At 51.3% G+C, this 24,549-nt stretch overlaps 1 protein-coding gene and 1 pseudogene across 4 annotated transcripts in view; both read left to right on the top strand.

The window, feature by feature from the left end:
• MYLK (myosin light chain kinase) overlaps window positions 1–24,549 on the top strand; it is a 302,110-nt gene that overhangs the window by 227,359 nt on the left and 50,202 nt on the right. For all 4 annotated transcript variants that reach the window (XM_066241755.1, XM_066241756.1, XM_066241754.1 and 1 more), the window contains 4 exons: window positions 2,237–2,323; window positions 17,160–17,210; window positions 17,939–18,066; window positions 19,754–19,907. In XM_066241755.1, coding sequence (XP_066097852.1) covers window positions 2,237–2,323; window positions 17,160–17,210; window positions 17,939–18,066; window positions 19,754–19,907 — 420 coding nt within the window. The remainder of the gene's footprint in view (window positions 1–2,236; window positions 2,324–17,159; window positions 17,211–17,938; window positions 18,067–19,753; window positions 19,908–24,549) is intronic.
• Window positions 10,842–13,514, top strand: LOC136312162 (actin-related protein 2/3 complex subunit 2 pseudogene; annotated as a pseudogene).

Raw genomic sequence — 24,549 nt, 5'->3', positions numbered from 1 at the left:
CATATGTGCCCCTTGCTGAAACCAGCGACCTTGGGCTCAATCCAGCAATGATGGGGTCATGTCTATGATCCCACGCTCAAGCTGGCAACCCTGCACTCAAGCTGGTGACCTTGGGGTTTCTAACCTGGGTCCTCAGCATCATAGGCTGATGCTCTATCCACTGCGCCACTGCCTGGTCAGACAGGTACAAGTACTTCTAATGTGCAGCCAAGGTTGAGAACCACTGAGATCCATAAATATGTGCTGAGGATTTTCCTGTAACCAATATGCCAGGGGTAAAACCCAAGGTGAGAAAATGCAGTCATCCTCAGTGCTCTCTGCTATGTGGGCCACCCACTGAGGACACAGGACACAGCTAGTGTTGCTCACTGTCTGGGGCTTTTTGCTTCTTCATACAGTGGTAACAGGATCACATGCAGGGGGAATGGAGGCAGGGAGGCCTGGTTAGCAAGGGCTGCTTCAGAGGGCTGCTTCTAGCTTGCTTCCCTCGGCCCATCCCTGTCACATATTGCTCAAAGTCCTGCTTAATTGTTCCTGTAGTTTCGCGTGTACAGGTCTGGGCCGACTTCCTGGAGCCAGTGTGCCCGTTGTGGCCGTGAGCCTGGACAGTGCCGGTCCCTGGCCTCAGGCCTCCAGCCCTGGATGACCCAGCTGGTAGGGAGCGTGCAGGCATTAGCTTGGGAAGGAAGCCTGACTGGTGTGGAGGGGTTTATATGGGCAGATCAACGTTCTGGAGCAGGAAGGAGGCCCAGATGCCATCTAAAAGGAGCAGTGCATCTAGATGGGAGCACCAGCAGCCCACGTGCCAGCCCCGAGATCTCTGCTCCCCTACCCTCCCTCCAAACCCCTGGGACAGAGCGTGGGTTAGCCCCCGACTGCCCATCCAAGAGGCGGGCACAGCAAGAGGGCCCTTCCGCCCCAGCCACGCCGCAGGAATGTGGCTGAGGCCTCCGCTGGAAAGTCCCAGCCCTCCTCTCTCCCCCTGAGCTTCCTCTCCTCATGAGCAGGAAAAGGATGGACAGGAAGGGGCTCTGAGGGGAGGCTCCCTCCCAGTGCAGTCCTGAAGAAAGTGCCTGTGGGGAGCGTGCTGGAGCTTAGTGATAGTGGTTTAGCCAGCTGCTGCTTATCTGAGGCCCTGGGTAGTTCCCCTCAACTTCCTAAAGTCCAGTCTCTTCAAGGCCCAGTGAGGGCCCGGCCCAGCCTAGCCCACCACCCTGACCAGGGGGGGTTTCCCTGGCATTACCCACATGGTGCATTCCTGTGGGAGAGAGCGTGTGGAGGACAGGCCTGAGGGTCTGTGCACGCACCCATGCCCGGCCCAGCCCACCACCCTGACCAGGGAGTTTCCCTGGCATTACCCACATGGTGCATTCCTGTGGAGGAGAGAGTGTGGAGGACAGGCCTGAGGGTCTGTGCACGCACCCATGCCCGGCCCAGCCCACCACCCTGACCAGGGGGTTTCCCTGGCATTACCCACATGGTGCATTCCTGTGGGAGAGCGTGTGGAGGACAGGCCTGAGGGTCTGTGCGCATCCATGCAGCATTTCAGCTCTGCCCAGGAGGCTGCTGCCATGGGGTTTCACGGGGTCCCTTTTGGGGAGGGGTGCAGAAGCCCCCACCAAAGGCTCAAGGCTTAGTCCCGAGCAAGTGAGCCATGCCAGCCACCTGCTCAGAGACCTTGGTCTGGTTTGGAGGTTTGACTGTTAGTGTCCGTATGTAGAAGGAAGTCCAAGAAACCAGAGGCTACAAGCCCCTCCAGACTGTGAGCCCAAGGGCAGGACCCTGTTCCCTCCTTCCTCTATACAAGAAACCTCTCAAAACAGAGCAGACTTTTGGAAATCCAGAATGTTTGCCTTGAGAGAGTTAAGACCCAGCAAAGGGGAAGGATGGGGAGAGGTGAGCAGAGGGGCGCTGACTTCCCCCTGCCCTGCATGCTGTGATTTCTGGCGGCAGGTGCCTCTGCAGAGGGGAAAGCCGGGGCCAGCTCCCAGCATAGCCCGTCCATCCATCTTGCGGGCGACTGCGCTCTGCCCTGATTTACAAGGCCCAGCGCAGGGACACTCCTTCTTTGGTGCTCTTGGGGAAGCAGGTCCCAGGCGCAGGCGGCTGGCTGCCCGGCAGGCAGTGAGGCCCCCGGAGAGGACTGGGCAGGGGAGGGGCTGCCGTTCAGTTTGGGGTGGGATTTTTATTGAGAAGCCTTCTCTGCTAATGTTTGTTGTCACCTGTTTTGTTCCAGAGGCTCCTGGCAGTGAGAATGCCAAGGCCCCTGAGATGAAAGCCCGGAGGCCCAAGAGCTCCCTTCCTCCTGCGCTAGGAACAGAGAGTAAGTACTCGGTGGGCTTTTCTGGGCAGCCCCAGGCTGCCGGCCGCGGAGACCCCTGCTCCTCGCCTGCGCTCCTGGAAGTCTGGTGCCTGCCCGCCCAGCTGTCCTGTGAACACCTAGAGGCAGAGCCAGTGGCCTTTGCTCAGGCCCTCCCATATGTCCCCACCCCCCACATTCTGAGTGGTGCTGCCCATCCACATCCACCCTCAGCCTCAGGCAGGCCCTCTCTCCTTCTCACAAGACTCCTGTGAGAGCTCCTCATCTCGCCAGCGAGTCTTCCCCGCGGCAGGTAGACCTTTTGAAAGGGTGGCTCCTACCTCCGCCCTGGCCGCGAGCCTGCAGTCCCCAGGACGCCCCGTCCCATGCAAGTGAACCTCCCGTGCTTGCTGCCCCAGCACACCTGCCGCATGTGCGCGCGCGCACACACACGTTCTGCCCTGGACCTCAGCCTCCCTCCCAGGGGCTGCCCCAGCTCCTTGACTCCTGTTTCCTACTCGAGCCACACTGAGCTCCTCTGTGCCCTGGACATCCCTGCGGTCCTTCCTTTACACCTTCCTTCCGGCACCTCTCTCGTGGGTCATGCTCCCACTGATGAGCCACCTCATCCCAGAGCTCATCCTGCTCCAGCTGGAAGCAGCCCCCTCCCGTGAGCTCTGTAGCACTCAGCAGCTGCCTTCTGCCATTGACTGTCTGCTTCCTGGGCATGGCGATGAGTCCAGCCTCATTCTCCCTCCTCCGCTCTAAGTGCCCTGAGGGCACAGCTGGGCTTCAGGCCTGCTCCGGTGCCCCTGTCAGCATGCCCTGCTCCCTGCTATGACTGGCCCAGGGGAAGGGCCCTCTCCTGTGGGGACACAGGCTCTCTCCCTCTCTCAGCTGCCCTTAGGGCGCGCTGACCTCCAGCCCAGGAGCGTAGAGCCCACAGTACTTCTGCAGGCCCAGGAAAATATCCTAGCAGCTTATAAAATTAGAAGGAAAGCATAAACTTTAGGTCAAAGAAAATGCTTTAATTCATAATATTAATATATTTATTTTTATACCAATGCAGTTGGAAATGTAATTTGTATGTTTGTATATGTATATTTTTTGGGTTTTTTCTTTAATAGAGGCAAAAGTGCCTTGAGTCCACAGAAGTCATAGCACAGCAGCTAGGCTTCTCCTACTGACCAAGTATTGGTCTAATTTTGCTAGAACTATGCCTTGAACCCTCCAGTTTTAACAGAGAGTGTGGGATTGCTTGAACATCCCTAACACACACTTTCTATGTTTAAAAAACAGACAAGATAAACCCTTAAATGCCGATACTAGTAGAGGAAAGTGATTGAGCTTGATTAATTCAAAAACGGTTTCTCTCTTTCCATTACAACACAGTGTTCTGTGACTCGGTTTTACTCTTGTTTTCAAAGCAACCTGTGTCCCTTTCTAGTGGTGAGCTTGGCTCCCTGGCACATACCAGCCAGGCCGTCGGGGGCTGCTCAGCCTTCGGGGTGTCGGGCTTGCCGCTTTGGAATTACCGTGGCTCATGGGTGTTGAACCATATGCGGCCCCTCACATGATCAAGAGTGGGCCTTTAATAAGTTGTTGGAAGCACATAAACAATTCTAAGAAAACCCTGGTAAAGTGAGTTAATGATTGTATCTTGCCACAGGATTTCTTACGCCCATGCTCTACAGGTTGTGAGAACTGTGAGCAGAGAGATGCGGGATCTCAGAAGACACCCAGGGCTAGTGAGTCAGGGGTCTGACAGGCCATTCACCAGCACTGGGGCACAGGCAGGAGCGCAGGGCGTTAGGCAGGGAGGTCAGCAGCAGCCTCCTGTCCTCAGCGCTGGTCCATCCGTTCCAGTGAGGCCCTGAGGGAGGTGAGCGGGGTCAAAGGAGAGCAGGGAAAGAGAAAAACAAGCTGAGACAGTGAGCAGACTGGCCAGGCGCTTTGCCCTGGAGAGGAGAGGGCTGTGGAAAACTCCCAGGTTGTCATCATCCAATTCTAGGCAGGGGCTCTCCACTCTGGCTGCATATTAGATCCACCTGGGGAACTTTTAAAAACACTGCTGCCCAGGCTGCGCCCCAGACAGATGAAATTAAAATCTCAGGGCGGGGGCAGACTTTGGTATTTGTTTCAGCTCCCAGGCCATTGCAGTGTGTGGTAGGTCAGGCTGGAAACCAGCTGTTGCACAGGAAAGCCTAGGACCCCTGCACTGCTGGTTTAAGAAGCAGAACAGCTCTGCTCGACAGCCTTCCTGAGGGTGAGCATCTCGGGACCCCTCAGGCCCAGGTCCTCAGGGGATCTCAGGCACCCGCCCCAGTGTCCAAACTTTCAGGAGAGATGTTCTGCTCTGTGGCAGGGAGGCTGGAAGCCTGGGTTCTCACCCCTCCGGCGGGAGCAGGAAAGCGGCTCAGTCCCCAGGGCTGCTTGGTGGGACAGCCGGGGCTGGCAGCAAGTGCGTCACCTCTGCAGAGGATGAGCGCATTCACGACTGGACGAGCTCCAGCAGACGCTGCTTGCCTGCTGAGGGGCAGCCTCACTCTATGTAGAGAGCCTTCACGTTAGAATTACCGACATGCGTCTTGTCCCCAACGGAGTGGAAGTGTGTCTCCATGCACAGCAATGGCCACTTAGAACTCCTCTGCTGGCCCATCCACCCAGACCCCCGTCCCCCGACCTGCTACTCCCTGGAGGTGCCTGGGAAGGCAGCTGCCCGAGTGGGGAATAAAGAGGGTGTCTTTTAGGTCTGCACTGCAGTTCTTCTCACTGGGGGACAATTTGTATTATTTACTAATCACATAAGTTAAGTATACATGCATTCTTTTTTAAACATTTTAAACAGTATTAAAATATACCAAGTACCTCTGAAAGACCTCTCATCTACCCCCCAAACCTCAGATATATTCACCACTTTGTTCTGTGCACTTGCATTTATATATGCAAATATATCACAGTCTGTGCACCTCTGCGACTGGCTCTTCTCCTCTTGGCACTGCCATCCGCAGTCCCAGATACCTCTGGTTCCATGAGAAGGCCCATGGACTCGTGTCCTTGAGAGGCCTGGCTGTGTAGTGTGTTCATTTTTGTCCAGGGCTGGGAAGTACCTGCTCTCACCAGGAAATCCATCTTTCCTGCCAATGACCCAGGGAAGGCTGAGAGGTGTTCTTGTCAGATTGTGGCCAGATCCCTGTCTGCACACCCTCCCACCATAGCTCCCGTGCTCAGTCCTCTAAGTGAGCTGCTGTGTGAGAGTGGACGGCACTCATCCACACCAGGGCCTGAGAGCCCCTGGGGGCACCGCCACTGCTGAGCCGGCCTGCCCCGCCCCCAGAGGAAGGGTGGGAGAAAATGACAGAGTGCATTAGCCAGCCAGCCCCCGACTCACAAGTACAGGAGTGAGGAGGGTCGTGTGGGAGGATTCCAGGCTAGGGCAGACCCTGGCCAGGTTATGAAGGAGGGGAAGAGTGTGGCTAATGGAGGAGGAAGGAGATGATTGTTGGGGGGAGGAGCTGCACAGATGCTAGAGTGAACATTGTGAGGACACCTGACTCCAGATCATCTGCTCGTCACACAAAACGAGCATTTATCGTGTGCCCGTGCTACAGGCACCTTCTTAGGTGCTTGATCTGTGTCACTTCAGTCAAGTCTCACCCTACTGAGCTGTCCTCATTTTACAGAGGACAAAACTGAGCTTAGAGAACTAAACTTTCCTGCCAGGGTCTCACACTGGTAAGATGTGGAACTGTGAACGCTCCCGCCCCCGCTCTCTGTTCCACCACAACAGACACGCTGTGCCTCGCCGCAGTCTCGGAGCCGTGCTTTGTGCTGTCCACACGCCTGGGCAGGGCTTCTGTCTGCCCACCTGGGGGGCAGAGGGACAGAGGGCGTGCTTCCCTGGATCTTGAGACCTGTCAGGGTGTTTGCTGCATGCCTCTCAATGGGAATTTTAAAAATAACTTTTAGTTGATATAATTTCAAATTTGTAGAAAAGTTGCAAGAATAGTACAAGAAACTTTTGCATATGCTTTACTTAGATTCACCAATTATTTACATTTGTTCTAATTGTTTTATCATTCTGTATGTCTATATCATATATAATATTTGCCATTCGTCATATATTTGTACAGATATATATTTACAATATATCATGTATATGTATATACTATGTGTATGTTCATGTATATATTCATGTTCATGATACAGATCTACATATTCTAGTTATGAATGAATTAGAGAGATCATGCCCTTGACCTCCAAATACCTCATTGTATATCTCCTAGGAATGTAACCACATACAAGTATTAAAATCAGGAAATTTAATATTGAACCAATACTGCTGTCTAATCCACGTCTATACTCAGTTTTTGTCAGTTGTCCCAGCATCCTCTATGGCTGGTTTCCCCAGGTGATGGGTATTTAATGGCAGCGCACCTGGAGTGTCATTGACTCCTCCAGCCCAGAGCAGGTTGTCTGCGGCCTCTGGAGAAGAACAGGAGAGGAGTGCACGTGCCAGGAGAGGGGCACCCAGAACCCCGCCCCTGAGCTGAGTGGGTGTGGGCACAGGGCGTGGGCAGGTCGCCACTGCCTAGACAGCAGGGGACAAAGGTCTTGGTTCTGTCATTAACTGAACATGTGGCCTTGGTCAGAGCCTTTGGACCTTGGCTTCCTCACCTGTCAAATGGGGACTTTCTCCGACTGACCCCAGCTCTTCCAGCTCTGACATCAGGCCATTCAGTGGAATGAGCTCTTTGTAAGTGACAGCTCGGTGAGGTCAGCTTACCCCCACCCCCAGCCCCTCCCCGCCGCTGTGGCTGATGGGGGAGCTGCAGCCAGCACCGCTGTGTTCCGCAGCAGCAGAAGCATCCTGCCAGGAAGGGGGTCTCACGCCCAAGGCCAGGTTTAGGGTGTGCTAGCGGGAAGGAAGCTGAATGCGCCTGTGCGTGAAAAGGACAGCAGTGGGGCTCAAGAAATGGTTTTAGGAAAGACAGATGAGGCCAGGCAAGTGCAGGAACAGACTCGGGGGTTTTCCTGTCAGTCTGTAGAGCTGATGATCTTTTAGAAAAGAGGAAGATGGGTATCTATAGGACGCTTTTACAACTTGAGAACAGACACCAGGGCCTGTCCATCTCTTAATCGTCAGTGTCTGGCCTGAAGCGGCAATATAACAGATATTTGATTTTTCAAATTGGTTCACGAGCTTCCATGCTTTGAAGAGTCCCTGCCTCCACCATGTTTCGGAATTTGAGAAGATGCAGGTAGAATGCCCCTTAGCATTCCATGCCTGTCCTCGGTCACTTTGGCTTCAGGCGCCATGATGGACCATCCGATTATGATGCTTGTAAGCCTGGCTGGGTAGCTCAGTTGGCAGAGCATCGTCCTGATACGCCAAGATAGCAGGTTCCATCGCCAGTCAAGGCTCGTACAAGAATCAACCAATGAGTGCATAAATAAGTGGAGCAACAAATCTCTCTCTCTCTCTCTCTCTTTCTCTCTCCCTCTCTCTCTCTTTCTCTAAACAATTGGTCTAATAGGAATATGTGACCCTAGTAACTAAAATTAAAGTCTCGCAGATTATGATATTTGTAGATATCTTTGTTTTGGCCTCCTCACGGGTCTCCGAAACCAGCAGTCATGTCACCTGAAAGCGCCTTTGGATGTCAAAGGCAGTGTCCAGTTTTCCTAAAAGGGTTCCCTGGAATCAAATCTTTCTTTTAAATATTCTCTCCAGGTCATGGGGAATGTTAAATCCTGATAGGATTCACGGAGCTGAAAATAAATAAATGCTGGAGAGATTGAGACTTGGCATCAAGACTCACTTGACAGTGAAAGATGTGGACCCTGGGGGAGAAGCTGGGCTATTTCTATGAATGTCTCTGAAAACTGGTACCAACGCCCTGTTACTCCCAACCAAAGTGAGGAGTGACGGTGCCCACCACCACCCTCCACCTGCCAGGCTCGTGACCCTGTGACCACCCAGGAGCTGCTGCTTCAGCCCCTTCCCAGCTCTCCCACTGTCTCCGACAAGCCAGTTAAGTGGCAGGGTGGGTTCCCCTCGGAGAGGGCCTGGAGGGTGCCAGTCTAGCAGCCCTGGTACCGGTGTCTCAGCAGTGCCGGCGGCCTCTCCCAAACCCTCCTGACGCCCTGTGTCCTGGGGGCTTGGCAAGGGGCGTTTGCAGTCAGTCACGAGGAGCAGTATTCCTCTGGAAGCTTACGTGGCAGCCTTTGCTATGAGGGATGCTTGCAGGAAATTTGCCCAGAGATGCTAATTCTGGGAAGACAGCCAATGTATCTGCACAAATCTGTAAGGAACGGGGAGGGGCCTGGTGTGTGCAGGGAAGGTGGTGTCCAGTGGCCCGGAGCCCCGAGCCTACCCCAGCACCGGGCACCAGGACTCAGCCTTCCACCCAGGTCCCCCTCCACCCTCCTGCTCCGACACAGCTTGTCGGGTGGGGCTGCTCCCTTCACACTTCACCCCCCCCCCCAAGTCCCCATCAGGAGCCTTTGGCAAAAAGTTAATGGTGATTTGGGGACTTGTGAAGATTTTGATGTCTATTTTTAGTTAACTACCTAAAAAGGGCAATGTCCCCAGAGAGGCAGAGATCCAGGGACCTCCCTGTACCCAAGGCTGTCCAGGCGACCTCCCTAATTTTCCCTTGCTTTTTGTTATCTCTGAGCCCTTTGACTCTGTGAGACCTGCCTTCAAGCTCTGTAAATATCTCCCAAATTCTTGTTCTGGTCTCTCTGCCCTTGATTCACTGGAGAGATGGATTCAGATGGCTTCAGACTGAACAGTCTGGAAACTTAGGTAGGGTGCTGGCCTCCCCGCCAGGACAGAGGAAGGCTCAGGAGGCCAGGACTAGGTTCGAACCTGGGCAGGCTGGGGCAGAAACAGAAGGTGGGTCATGCAGGCAGCTGGAGGCTGGCCGGCCCGCTGCCCAGGTTTCCCTGAGGCATCCAAAGGCAAAGCTTTGATCGTGATGTTTTTATCGGACTACTCACTTCTCCCAGACGGTCTCCTGTCTAGAGTGGAAGGCTCAGCACTGGCTGGGTCCATCTCGTTGGTGAGCCAGGAGGCCTCTCCTTTCCATGGGAAATTGCACAAGGAGTCAAGCCCCCAGGACTTAAGACTCAGCATCAGAGCCCAGGAGTGTTCTCAGGAATTTCCAAGTTAACAGAGATCCTCAGGGATTCTACTCATGCCTTTCATAGCTATTTTTCAAGCATGTGCCAAGTACTGTGCTGGGAACTGGGGACACAGAGGTGAGCAGGATGGCTCGTGTTTCTGTCCCCACCAAGCTTGCAGTCGTATATGCACGTTGAGGCAGGTTTCCGCAGTTGCAGTGCCTTGTAGTGGGTGTTGAGAAGCCCCTCGGAGAGACATGCAACCCAGCCTCGCAGTAGTGATCCGTGAGCGGAGACCTGCCTGGAGAATCTTCAACAGTCAGCAGAGAACTAAGGCAGAGGCCTGGCATTGCAGAAACTGAAAGGCATTCGGGGTAGAGAGCAGTGCCCCCCTCCCCAGAAGCTGGTGCAGGGACCAGCAGCAGCAGCATCCCAGGAAGGCCAGCACTCTGTGCAGTTTCTCAGGCGATCCTAACTTACACTAGATTTTAAGAACTACTGATATTGAGCACCAAAGGCTGGAGATGAAAGCCAGGGACAGATCTCCAAGGCCCTTGTAAGGTGAGTTGGACCTGATCCTAAGCGGCAGTGCGCAGTCACTGAAGAGGGTTAAACAGTGGACTGACATCAGATCTGTATTTGAGAAAGACAGCTTTGGCTGCAGATGGATGGATGGCAAGGCCTAGGAGGTGGCATCGTTAGCACTGGAATGGTGACAGTGGGGTTGTGGCAAGTGGCAGACTGAGGTGGTTTTTAGTGGATGGAATTGACATATATTGGTGACTGGATGTGGGTGGGGAGGGACCTTGGGGGAAACGGGGACAAGCAGCAGTATGGGGAGACGGTCCTGGTCTGGGTTTTGGACGTGTTTTGAACCTAGCAAGTCATCTGACTTTTATGCAAATCCATCTTCCTTTTCATGACATGGAAACAATGTGAGGTGCCCTGCTTGCGTTAGGTTGGGGTAAGAGCCAAGTGAGAGAAAGGGTGATGTGACTGTGGGTGAGATACAACTCACTGACTCCGCCTCTCTATGAGAAACCAGGTTTTACAGTCAGCTGACTCTGCTTTCCAATCTGTAAACGATGTTCCCCTAAACCCGGAATATAATGGCTTGCAGCAGATGGTCGTATAAAATATGTATAGAGTAGGATACAGAACATTGTTAACATTTAAAATTGTTTTTACTGATGGGAACCAAACCAGTTTCAAATGCTAACTAATTCAAACAGCAGAAGCTACGAACAAACAAGCATAAAACTTTTTTTTAAGAGAGGTGTGTTGCCTTTATTTGTGCAACTTTAATTTCTTTTTATTTTATTTAGAAAATTAAATTTAATGGGGTGACATTGATCAAAAAGAGTCATAGGTTTCAGGTAAACATTTCTATAGCATTTGAAGTGTTGATTATGTTATGTACCCATCACCCAAAACAAAAGTGATGGTCAGTATTTCTTTGAAATTCTACAAGGAACATCAGGCACTTGGTGCTAATGAGTTACTGAAGAGAGTGTATGGTAGTTGCTTGGTAAATCCAGAATCAGGATACAATGTCTCTCTGCTATACAACCTTGAAAATCTGCCTGCATCCAAGGATTCTACTGTGCATCAGACTGGCGTGTTAAAACGAAATTGTTTTGCCTTTCTTTGAGAAATACTTCCAGTTTGAGGAAGAGGGCAAAGAAGGAGAAAACAGAGCAGTTATCCATTATAGGAGTGATGATGCCATGTATGTTGAGCCTAAAAAAGACAGAATCACAGTAGTCTTCAGCAGTGTTGAGGAGAAGGATAACAAGGATGTGGTCTTTGGAAAGGTGTTCATGAGGCCCTGGCCTGTTGGCTCAGTGGGAGAGCATCAGCACAGTGTGTGGATGTCCCAGGTTTGATTCCTGGTCAGGGCACACAGGAGAAGCATCCATGTGCTTCTTCACCCCTACCCCTCTCCCTTCTCTCTCTCTTTATTTCTCTTCGCCTCCCGAAATCATAGCTTGATTGGAGCAAGTTGGCCCTGGGCACTGAGGATGGCTCCATGACCTTGCTTCGGGTGCTAAAATAGCTTGGTGGCCAAGCAACAAAGCAGCAACCCCAGATGGACAGAGCATCACCCCATAGGGGACTTACTGGATGGATCCCAGTTGGGCACATGTGGGAGTCTGTCTCTCTGCCTCCCTGCTTCTCACTTAAGATAAATAAATAGATAGATAGATAGATAGATAGATAGATAGATAGATAAATAAAATAAGAAAGAAAGGTGTTCATGCCAGAGTTCAAAGAAAGATGCAGAGCCAGCCACGCAGCCCCACAGCCCCACAGCCCCACAGGTCCTCTTTAGCCACAGGGAATCTCCTCTGGTGGAACTGCAAACTTTTTTTCAATTCCATTTTACTGTAACACAGAAAGATGGATGTTAGTTCAGACTCTACTGCTGGCACATAGGTCTACCCAGGGCTCCCGGGAATATGGGATGGGACTTGGCGTCACCTGATTTCACGCTGTGCCACTGCCCTCTCCTTACCAACTCCTGGCCCGCCACTCCAGGGACTGTCAGCCTTTTTTCTGACCCCAAGAACCCCATCCATAGCCGCATTAATTTGCCCTAACAAAGTACCACAGACTGAGTAGCTTAAAATGCATTCAGTTCTGGAGGCTGGAAGCCCAAAAGCAAAGTGTCGTTAGGTTTGGTTTCTTCTGAGGCTTCTCTTCTTGGCTTGTAGATGACTGTCTTCTCACTGTGTCCTCACACGGCCTTTCTTCTGTGTCCAAATTTTCTCTTCTTATGCTACTAGTCAGATTAGATTAGAACTGACCCACCCACCCTAAAACAGCCTCATTTTAACTAAATTACCTCTCTAAAGGCCCTATTTTACAGTCATATTCTGAGGTACTGGGTGTTCAGACTTTAACATATGAATTTAAAGGGGACACAACTGAGCCCACAACAGCCCTCTACAAGGTTCCTCTGATCAGATGGCTTTTGCTCTCCACAGGAGGTCAGATCCTGGCTGTGATAGAAACCTTTCTTCTTCGCTGGAGGGCCTCTTTCTTCCAGCTGTACCCTCTCCCTTCCAAAAAGCCTGGATGAAGAAGATCAAGGGCTTCATGGCTCAGCCAGTCCTGGGTATTTCACATTTGATCCAGTGTCCACTCCCGAGGGATTTGGCTTTTCCATGTTCTTCCTGTCTCGCATCTTTTTTTTTTTTTTAATTTATTCATTTTAGAGAGGAGAGGGAGAGAGAGAGAGAGAGGAGAGACAGAGAGAGAGAAGGGGGGAGGAGCTGGAAGCATCAACTCCCATATGTGCCTTGACCAGGCAAGCCCAGGGTTTCGAACCGGCGACCTCAGCATTTCCAGGTCGATGCTTTATCCACTGTGCCACCATGGGTCAGCTGTCTCGCATCTTTGAGCTCTTCCTTTCCTAACCTTCATACTTGACTCTTTCTCTCTTGGAAGAAACCTTAGTTTGACATTCCTCCTCTGTCACCCATTTCTTTTATCCCTTTCACCTCCAGAATTCTTGGTGGGTTAGCTGACTTCGTACCTGTTTACTTGAGATTTGGCTCTGGAGTGACTTCCGACATGATCCCACCATACCTGCCCTCTCCCACGCCACCCATCACCGGGTGTGGGTCATGCCTCAGGCCCACTTCCCAGTGCCCGTCTCTCCCAGCCCTGGTTACAGTGACTGCCCTCCTTCTGCCTCTCGGAGTCCCACCCACCACCGGGTGCAGGTCATGCCTCAAGCCCACTTCCCAGTGCCCGTCTCTCCCCGCCCTGGTGACAGTGACTGCCCTCCTTCTGCCTCTCGGAGTCCCACCCATCACCGGGTGCGGGTCATGCCTCAAGCCCACTTCCCAGTGCCCGTCCTCTCCCCGCCCTGGTGACAGTGACTGCCCTCCTTCTGCCTCTCGGAGTCCCACCCATCACTGGGTGCGGGTCATACCTCAAGCCCACTTCCCAGTGCCCGTCCTCTCCCCGCCCTGGTGACAGTGACTGCCCTCCTTCTGCCTCTCAGAGTCCCACCCATCACCGGGTGCGGGTCATACCTCAAGCCCACTTCCCAGTGCCCGTCCTCTCCCCGCCCTGGTGACAGTGACTGCCCTCCTTCTGCCTCTCAGAGTCCCACCCATCACTGGGTGCGGGTCATACCTCAAGCCCACTTCCCAGTGCCCGTCCTCTCCCCGCCCTGGTGACAGTGACTGCCCTCCTTCTGCCTCTCGGAGTCCCACCCATCACTGGGTGCGGGTCATACCTCAAGCCCACTTCCCAGTGCCCGTCCTCTCCCCGCCCTGGTGACAGTGACTGCCCTCCTTCTGCCTCTCAGAGTCCCACCCATCACCGGGTGCGGGTCATACCTCAAGCCCACTTCCCAGTGCCTGTTCTCTCCCCGCCCTGGTGACAGTGACTGCCCTCCTTCTGCCTCTTCCACACCACCCATCACCGGGTGCGGGTCATGCCTCAAGCCCACTTCCCAGTGCCCGTCTCTCCCAGCCCTGGTGACAGTGACTGCCCTCCTTCTGCCTCTCGGAGTCCCACTCCTCACTGTGGGCATCTCCGGGGATCAGACCCTGGCCCCTTCTCATCTCTCATTGCATTCTTTTCCCCAAAGAATGGACCCATCCTCACAGTTTCCATTTTTGATCCTGAAATCTTTCCCATCTAGTCTCCACCAACCTCTCTCTGATCTCTGAGTTCTGATCCTGGGCTGTTTGCCTACATACAGATTAAATTTTTTCATCTACCACATTCACTTGGACCAAGCCAAACTCATCCTTCACTCCCAGGTGTCATAATCCAGCAATATTTTTCTCCGTTCATCCAAGCAAGAATTCTCTAAAAAATTTTTGTACCTCCCTCTTGTTTAACCCCTCATTTCTTTCCTTTTCCTCTGTCTCTTATTCATACTTTCTTTTCTGCTGCATTAACCGAAGCTGAACCTGGGTGACCAGTTCCTTCCTCTGTAAGGCAGAACCTCCCAATTGGGCACCTTGTACCCCAGGAGTTGTAGGATCTCCAGGTGGCCTCTAACCCAATTGTAATGCTCTCTGTGTGAGGACTGCCTGATCACTCAGAACAACGATCTTTCTCTCAGACTTGGCTTTCGTGTGAACAGCCGTGTCATGATGGCTGGGCAAACTTATTCTTTAATCTTTCTATTTAACTTTTATTGTGAAATAACTTCAGACTTAAAGGAAAGTTGTGGAAATAGTACAAATAAATCTTGTATACTCCACTCAGATTCTTCAAATATCAACATTTTTTCTTTTTTTCCATCTGTTTCCCTCTGCCTCTCTCCACACACACACACACACCACACACACACCACACCCCATGCACGTTTTATGAGCAGTTTGGAAGTAAGTTGTACGTACGTTATTCTCTACAATTCAATTCTGCAGTGTATGTTTCCTAAAAACACAACCTCTTATGAAGCATAATTTGGGGATCAAAGCCCAAAATTAACATTAATACAATGCCATCTATCATCTAATTCAGGGGTAGTCAACCTCTTTATACCTACCGCCCACTTTTGTATCTGTTAGTAGTAATATTTTCTAACCGCCGACCAGTTCCACAGTAATGGTGATTTATAAAGTAGGGAACTAACTTTACTTTATAAAATTTATAAAGCAGAGTTACAGCAAGTTAAAGCATATAATAATAATTACTTACCAAGTACTTTATGTTGGATTTTTGCTAAGTTTAGCAGAATAAGACAACTTACTATAGTTAAATCTATCTTTTTATTTATACTTTGGTTGCTCCGCTACCTCCCTCCATGAAAGCTGGAATGCCCACTAGTGGGCAGTAGGGACCAGGTTGACTACCACTGCTCTAATTTACTGGACTTAGTTAAGCTTTTCCAGTTGTCCCATGAATGTCCTTTATGCCAAAAGAAAAAAACGAGTCTTGACGTTTAAGCTCTCAAGGACAAGATTCCTACATTTGTTTGGTTTTCTCCTCAGTTCCCGGGCCATGAGTCTGTGCTGACTGGCATTCACCTGGCACCTTGTAGGGCCTCATTAAGTTTTTATGAGTTGGACAGCTAGATCGATAATGGCCCCAAACCAGGGTGAACTTGATGGAAGCAGGCCTCGCACTGGGCTCAGCCATGTGCCTGGGCATCATCAGCTCTGTGCTCTGCTGCTTCTGCCAGGGATCAGCCTCTTATACCACCCTTTTGGGGCTCATGGGGGGCAGCAGCACTCTTCCCGTTTCACTGATGCATAACTGGCAATCTACAAATTAGCTGCCTTACGCATGGTCACAAAGCAACTCCATGTCCAAGCCAGGACACAGCACTGCCTCTCTGTAATCTACAGAGGCAAAACTTTATGGAAGAGTAATTGTTAACATAAACTTATTCATTCAATAAATAGTTATGGAGTGCCTACTATGTGTCAGGCACATTGGGTATACAGCTTATTATACATTGAGGGGAGGCTAAGGGAAAAATAAGTAAATAAATAGTTTGTATATAGTGATAAGTACCATGGGGCAAAATAAAGTGGAGTGAGCATAATAAGAGTGCTGAGGGTGGAGGGTTGGTATTGGATGCAGAGTGGTTAGGGAAGAGCTCATTGGTTAAGTGACTTTTCCCCATTTTTTGTGTTAAGATATAATATAAAGATTCACCCATTCTAGTGCACAGTGCCTTGACAAATGCATGTAGTCATGTAACTACCACCACGATAAAATATCAAAGGCGTCCTGGTGCCTCTTAATGGCCAGCCCCTCTCCCTATCCACTAATCTATTCTCTGTCTCTGTAGTTTTGCGTTTTCTAAAATGTCATGGAAATAGAATTACACAGTATGTAGCTTTTGGTTCTGGTTTCTCTTACCGGAAGAGATGAATCACTGATGAGATTTATCCATGTCATGTATCTATAGTTTGTTTCTTTATATTGATGAATTGTATTTCATTTCATAAAGGCACCATAGTTCTTCCATTCTCCAGCTGAGGATATTTGGATAACTTCTAGTTTAGGGCAATTATAAATAAAGCCACTACAAACATTCACATTTAGGTATTTGTTTGCGTGTCGATTTTCATTTCACTTAGATAAATAGATTGGATAGCTTTTGAGCAAGGCTTGAAAGAAATATGTAAACAAGCCACGAAGCTAGTGGAGGCGATTTCTGCATATTTACCACATTGTTGTTTATCTGTATAAATAGGTTTGTGCTGCAAAACTGCTCTGTTTGGTTCATTTTTTTTTATGTGAATTGCTTGGCGGGATTGGAGGAGACAGTTGGTTAGTTCATTCATTTGTTCATTCATTCACTCGCTCATTCAACAAGGATTAAAAACATGAAGGCCACCAACCCACCGTCTGTAACCCAAAGGAACCCTTGGATCTACACCAAAGACTAATTTTAGTTGGTTTATCTGACATAATTTCCTTTCTGAGTTTCCTGAAAGTTAGAGTGAAAGAATAGTTAGTGAGTTTGGGGTTATCCTCATGAAAATGGACAATGGAGGCTTAAGCGTTTTGGAGTTTTTCCCACAATGAAGGCTTTAGCAACCCCCTCCAAAGACCCCTCCAAGAATAGAGATTCATTTGGTTCTGAGGTTGTCTGTGTGAGGCTGCAAGAGCTCCAGAAAAGGCATGACAAGAGAGGGCTCGATCTAGCTGAAGGGCCAGTGGGCAGTTCTGCATCCTCCTGGGATTCAGGGGCTTTGTGAACCAGCAGAACTGACAGAAAAATAACCTGTGAACTTCCTTGTTTCAGGTGATGCAACTGTGAAAAAGAAACCTGCCCCCAGGACGCCTTCGAAAGCAGGTAACTGGTCCCAGCGGCATGTGGGCAGGGGCCATCTGCCACGAGGCGTTTTCCTCTGTGCTGCTCAGCTGACCACTGGGTGTGCGGTCCCAGGACACCCCGCACTCACTAAGCAGAATTCAGGCTGAACTTGCCCCTGGAGCCTTTGCGCAGCTTGGCCCCCACCCCTCTCCCTGCTTGTCTTTTCTCCTGCTTCCCCTGTAAGGACAGTGTCTCGGTAATGACGCTCCTATCCCATCTGCAAAGTTCTGCCTCACCCTCTGCCCCTGTGAGGCGAACCGCTTTGTGCTGTTTTAATGCTCTGCTCTGTACGTCCTTGTCATGGGACTTTATCTGTTTTCCATTGAAAGACGTTTGGGAGCATGAACCGTCTCGAGCCTCTCAGCCAGGGCGACCTGGAGGTTAACAGGAGAAGTACTGTTTACTTGATAAGAGAGTGGGGATGTAGATTCAAAATATTAGGGCGTGGCACAAGTTCTAGAGCAACCAGCATGGAAAATCATGCCGTGTTAGTCGTGTGGACCCGCTTCTGAGGGAATCAGGATAAAGAGATGAACAAACCTAACAGGCCCATCGGCTCAGGTGTTCGGAAGCAGTGAGCACTGCAGTTTTACCCTGAAACTTCCGGAAGGCGAGGGAGGAGCAGCAGACGAGGGTGGAAGCAGCATCAGAGGAGCTCAGGGCGTCTGCAGCCCCCTCCCCACTCACTGTGCCCTCCTCCTCTCCAGCCATGCCCCCTCAGATCATCCAGTTTCCTGAGGACCAGAAGGTGCGTGCCGGCGAGTCGGTGGAGCTGCTTGGGAAAGTGACCGGCACCCCGCCCATCACCTGCACCTGGATGAAGTTCCGGAAGCAGGTCAGTAAGAGGGGAGCGGCCCGAGAGCGACCCACATGGCCGCTGGGCCGAAAGGGACGAGAAGTGTGCTAACAGACAGCGTCACTCCTCCTCACGGGGCCTCCCCGCCCCTCAAACAGGAGTTCTTAAAATAACCTTTCTCCCAGATCCACTAATAATACCTGCTTTCTAGGCTATTTGTATAATAGAAAAAAGTATGAAGGAAGAAATAGAAACCACTCTTGGTTCCCACCTGATTTGACATCTCAGTCTAGAATTCTGCTCAAAGTCAGGAAAATGGAACGTCTAACCTGAACGTCCACTCGGGCCCTGTAAGCTTTCTGTGATTCCGTGCCTCGCGGGAACCCAATCTGAGGTCACAGCTCACACTTACCCATGTGCTGAAGGGATAGAAGTGAATCTGAGTATTGAATGCATAAATTGTACATTAAATAGAATTTTGACTTACTGGCCCAGAATCAAGCTACAATGTATAATCATGGTCCTACGAGGAAAACGTTTGAAATTCTGAACAAGCAGCTTTTAAAGAAACTCGCAGAGCGCACACTGGTAGTGCGTGCCCATATGCATGAATCGCAGAGGCCCCGGAACAGTGGGCTGGGGCTGGATCGGAAGCTGCAGAGCGTGTGAAGATTTCTTCTGAACCCTCTGTTGCTCTATTTCCAGTCCATTCAAGGTGTCACAAAGCCCAGAAATGAGAGACGAGGACCAGGAAGGGACAGAGGGTTGGTCTCAAAAGGTGAAGAAGAGAAGCTGGCCTTTACGACCCTGAAGCATGTGCTGTCTGAAGTCAGGCAGATTCTCATCCCCTCTCAGAGACACTGAGCCAAGTCTCGGCTCTGAATCTTTCTGTAGCGATGAGAATGTTCCATATTAGTTACCCAGTGTGTAGCCACTAACCACATGTGGCTCTTAAGCACCTGAACTGTGACTAGTGTAACTGAGGAGCTGAATTTTAAATTCTAAGTAATTAAAAGTTATAATAGCTGTGTTTAGATATAATTAACATACCATAAAATTCACTCTTAAACCTGCCCTTTGAATGTGGTTACACAGCCGTAACAATTCATCTAATTCCAGAATATTATCATCAGCCCACAAGAAACCCCAGGTCCATTAGCCGTCATTCCCGCCCTTCCCCCAGATCCTGGCAGCTATCAGCTGCTTTCTGTGTTGTAGCATGAATCAGCATTCCGTTATTTTTTATGATCAAATAATATTCCATTGTCTGGATATACCACATTTTAAACATATCATATTTTTCCATTCATTAGTTGATGGATATTTGGGTTGTTTCCATTTAATTGAAGTTTAAATAGCCACATGTGGCTAGTGGCTGCGGTTTTCACAGCACAGCATAGAAGAGGGTTGGAACCTGGAGGGCTGGGCTTCCTCGGCCACCTCCTCAGTCCCCAGCACCCTGTCCCAGAGAGGTGGGTGGAGGCCGCCAATCCGGTCCAGAGCAGCAGCAGCAGGCTTCCTCCCCCGCCCCTGCTCAGCACCCCGTGCCTGCCCCAGATCTGGACCCCTCAGGGAGACGAGGCTCTGGGTGCAGCAGAGGAGGGGTCTCGGGGGGAGGCCGACCCCGCACGGCTCCTGCAGCTGCTCCCGTTGGAGTGGGGAGTGGGCTCGGCTCCCCTCTCCCTCCCTGGCCCAAGCCTCCAGCGCTGCCCTCTCCCTCCCTCAGATCCAGGAGAGCGAGCTCATCAAGGTGGAGAACAGCGAGAGCGGCAGCAAGCTCACCATCCTGGCCGCGCGCCAGGAGCACTGCGGCTGCTACACGCTGCTGGTGGAGAGCAAGCTGGGCAGCAGGCAGGCCCAGGTCAACCTGACTGTGGTCGGTGAGTCCGGACGGATGGCCTGGAAGTGGGGGGGACAGGAGAGGTACAGAGCCCCTAGGCAGGACCCCGGACCTCAGCGCCTCGTCTCCCAGCACACCTGCGCCCTCTGCACCCATCATCTCTGCCCACAGCCTCCCCCTCTCCCACTTTATTCCCCTCTCCCTGATCTCACACGGTTGCTGTGCTTTACACCTGTCGGGACTCCAGACCCCCCACACACCCTTCCAGTGCTTTCCTCTTCCTGTGAAGCCCTCCTGGCTTCTACCCTCTGGAGAGTCTGTGTTCTCCAGGCCCTCTCCTGCAGGCACCTGGAACTCCCTGGCCCCTCTCTGGGCCACCGCCCTCCCCCCAACCCAGTCCCCTTGAAATCTTCACCTTGAATCAGTGCTGCCTCTGACGTTACTGCTCCATCTGATTTGGAGGGCATTGCAGGAGAGTGACATCAGCCCGCAGGCTCAGTCTGGACTCTGCCAAGATCCAGGCTTGGCCAAGGCATCGTGCTGGTCAGTGCCTCTCCCACTCTCTGATAGCTTACCAGCCTGCAGGCCATGGCCTGAAGCTTCTCTGAGAATTAGGACGTGTCAGGCATGAGCATGACCTTACTCAATTCCACGGCCCCACACCTAAGAGAATCTCTGATCTGTCCCACGCTGACTACCTGTGTGGCTGTGGGTGGGCCCACCTTCTCTCCCTGACGCTGCTTCCTCCTCCTGCACTCTGAATCCCAGGCTCTTGGAGTGCCACTCCCGCCTTCTGTCTTCTCTTCGGCTCCTCCTCTGCTTCTCCCATGAATGTCACCAGGGCTCCCCCATCTTAGCCAAATGCACAGGCGTGTGTGGCTCCTGCTGTGTCTTGTCTCGCTCTAGCCACCTGCCGTCTCTTCCTGCTCTCTCTTCATGCCAGTCCCTCTGAAAGGGGACCGTCTCTACTCTGATTCTGCTCCTCACTCCCAGGCACCCTTCAGCTTCCTGCAGACCCCACACCCCACACGTCTGCTGGGGTCACCCTTCTGAGATCTCCATGACCCCATCATCCTAAATCCACTCCTCTGTTTAAATCCCCTATTTTCCAGTATTGAGCCGAGTCTGTCTCCAGGCAGATTCACTGTTTCCTCTTTGTGCCTTCATGCCACTCACTGAGTTATTCATGACATTGCCGTCTCTCCTGAAACACCCGGCCAGCTTTCTAATGGGTCTCCCACTACCGGTCATGTTCAGTTCGTTGTCCCCCCCTCCCGCCCACGTGGCAGGTGCTCAGGACAGAAAAGGAACAACAGGTGACAAAGCGGGATGATGGATTAGCAGGCCGTGTCTTTGTACGTTTGCAGGCCTTCATACATTTTGCACATGAAAGCCTTTGACCTTGTGTTCATTATCTGATCTTTCTTTTGTTTTCTTAGGTCGGGAGTTTTAAATCTGGGAAGAATGTGCCAGGGGGTTAGAGAATAGGTTTCTTATCTATAAAGGACAAGAGGCCCCTTTTCTCACTTTTCTCTTTGTTGATTCCAGATGCTTATTTCAATAGTTTCCCCGTGGAGCCAGGAACATTGGGGTGGGGCTTCAGGGAGTTGATGCTGGTGATCTGGTCAGCCTTCGCCTTCACACCGGCACCTGCAGTACTGGTTCACCCCTGCCCTCACCAATGAGCAAGCGCTGTTTCCCGCTGTTCTCACTGTTCTCTCCCATCTGTTCCTGCTCAGGGGACTTGGGGTCCACGCCTTTGAACCGCTCTTCAGTGAGCAGTGCCCCGGCCCCCACTCGGGCCAGCGCTGCTTGCTGCTTGGTGCCACACACTCCCCTCCTCCCTCAGCCCTGCACGGGCTGCAGTTCTGGCCTTTTATGGTTTAGTTTCTTATTCTCCTCGGCCAGCACTGACAGGGCCTTGGCGTGGCTGCCCGCCAGCTGGCAGGAGCAGCATGCTAAATGCCGTCCTGGGAGGGGAATGGAATGGAGAGGAGCGGGCTTTCTGTCTGCCTCCCCCTCGTAAAGCTAAGAATAGACTTGCTCAATAAAGTGAGAACTCACGTTGATGCAAACAGCAAAGCCACATTCATTCAGAGCCTGTGGATTTAGAATTAGTCCAAAGTAAACCTGGATTAAGCCCAGATTTACCTGTGTGTCTCTAAGGACATCTGTGTATTATCTGATCAGGGTTGATTAGCTAGATGTAAAATGTAAATGAGATGAAATGGGATTGTTTGGCTTACTCTGGGTGTTTTCAAGCACTTGGGAAGCATCCATGTACAGAACAGCTAAATAAGGCTGGTTTCCACCACTCTGCTTGTCAGCAGTGAACGGCTCCTCTTGTATGTTCTGTAAAGTACCCCTTTATTCTCAGAGAGGCTGTGACTCCTGTTTTATAAATGATAATAAAAATTAGCCTTTCTCTTGGTTAGCTTAAATGTGGTGTTTAGCTGTTTTAAAGGCTCGTGATTACTCTAGGTTAAAAGGCAGTGCAGGGATTTGTGAAACTCAGAGGCCCTCAGCCGCTGCCCGCACCTCCGGCCCTGACCTCAGAGGAGTGCTGGCGGGTGGGGTGCCGCTGGGGCAGGCGGAGCAGCCGGCCCAGATGAATTCCTTCCTCTAACTGGTCCAGCAAGAGGAAAACAAGCCACTTTGCATATTTTTAAAGAAGAAAACAAAGTAGAGAGGACCCCAGATACCCAGTAATCCCCAAAGACTATCTGAGCCTGGAACTCGCACGAGATTTAAGGGCAGGAGATTTCCCTTCCTAATGCTTGGCTTGCATTTAAGCAAGATGTGTTCTTGATCTGATTCTACCCGATAGCCTGGAAAATAACAGGCCCCTGGAGTGAAGACCTGAAGATTTTTTGGAATCTCCTTTTGCCTCTGCCATAGGCTGGCTGGGTATCTTTGGTCAGCAAAGTGCCTTCGCTTCCCAGTGGCCAAGGGCAGGATTATCCAGGTAGACGACCGACTGGGGAGCCCGTGCAGCCCGTGTCGTTCTATACAGGATGTAAGGGACTGCTGAGGTGCCCTGGAGGAGGTCAGGCCGGATTAGGCAGAGCCACAGATCATCTTCAGACACACAGGCAGGGAGAGCCCATCAGGATGGCTTTCAAGTGGGAAGCGTTAGCGTTGAGATCCTCCGTTTTCTCAGGAATGAGAACGTTTACTGTACAGAGAACCCTGGAGTTAGACAGGCCTCCAGGGAGCCATGAGAAAGTTCCCAGGAACCGGGGAGCTCTGTGCCCTGGACACTGAGCCTGCCTCCCCTTCACCGGGCCATGCCCAGTGTCCCCTCTGGGCCGAGTGGGGCTGTGTCTGTAGTGCGGAGGGCAGGATCGCAGGCCCTCTGTTCTGAGGGTTCTCAGCCCTGGCGAGTCCCCCTCTGCACGGGGCTTCGCACGTTGTGAAAAACAGAAAGCATCCAAGGCAGCCCATGACCCTGAGGGGAGAGGGGCTTCCAGTCTCAGACCTCTTCAGACGTGGGTCTTTTCTGAACTCCTTAATTCAAATTCCTTGGAATTAAAGCCCCCAACCCTCCAATATTTGCCTCTTCTCCTGTACCCCAAGGGGTGACGTGTCATTTGTCGTTTCTCTCTCTCAGTCAGGAGACATCTGAGCAGGGTGAGGTACAAATAGCGCCTCTCCTGCAGTGCACACTTCTCAGTCTTCTCGACCAGAGCAGAGGGGAGAAGCTTAGCCCGGGGTGCGCTCAGCTGAACGGGCCCCACCAGACGTCCTCCCGCAGCTTCTCTGGGGGAAGCGGTGCGTCTGTCTTTCGTCTCCTTTAGGCTTTTTTACTTTTTTAGCCTGATCTTGAGAGGATTTGGTCCACTTGCATCTAAGACAGTTTAGAGTAATAAACCTCTTGGCCAACACCAGAAATATTTCTAAAAGGACCAATATATCTTTCAGAACAAACAGTTTTTCTAAGAGAACATATTTAACAACAGTGAAAGTGGTTCCATCACAGGAGGCCCCAGAGTGACTGCACAAAGTGGCTCTGTCACGGTCCCAGAATCACTGCTGGGCGAGACCCCGGCTCGGGCTAGGGGGGGCCGGCTTCCAGGCCGTGTTCTTGGCTGGAATGGGGAAGCCGCAGGGCTTGGCGGTGGGAGAGAGGATGACTGCGTATATGCACATATGTGTGTGTGTTTACAACATGCACACAGAGGCGGAATGGTTTCCCTGTGTGCAGAGCCGTTTGCAGGAACTCGCTCTGGGCTTCCTGCCTGGCTGAAGGGTGGGAGACTAGAAGTCAAGTACTTTATCTAGGTTTGCTTGCTTGATTCTTGCAAAACTCCTAAAAGGAACAAACATAGTAGCGCCATGTTTCCAAATGAAAAGATGAACTATTCTTGATAATGAAGGAATTTGCTAGCGTTCACATAGTTTATAAATTCACATAGCATAAAAGTGTGGTTTTATTTGTTAGTTGTGGGAGCTCTGCACCTCAAACTGCCTTGGGGGGATGAAGGGTTACTAACTACTGACATTTGTAACTAAACCAACCACCTGCAGACACTAAATCTGAAAAATAGGAAAATTTTATTCCAATGAGCAACTGACAAAATCAGCAAAGCCTCAAGAACCTCATTAAAGTGTTGGCTGCAGTGATGGGCCTTGGAGCTGGCAGCCTCGCCGGTTCTCAGCACCACGGGTCTGAGTGGGCAGGC

This window comes from Saccopteryx bilineata, chromosome 8, assembly GCF_036850765.1.
Source record: "Saccopteryx bilineata isolate mSacBil1 chromosome 8, mSacBil1_pri_phased_curated, whole genome shotgun sequence".
In the NCBI taxonomy this organism is placed as follows: Eukaryota; Metazoa; Chordata; class Mammalia; order Chiroptera; family Emballonuridae; genus Saccopteryx; species Saccopteryx bilineata.
Note: the sequence above shows the minus strand (reverse complement) of the source record. Positions and strands in the feature narration are given on the sequence as shown.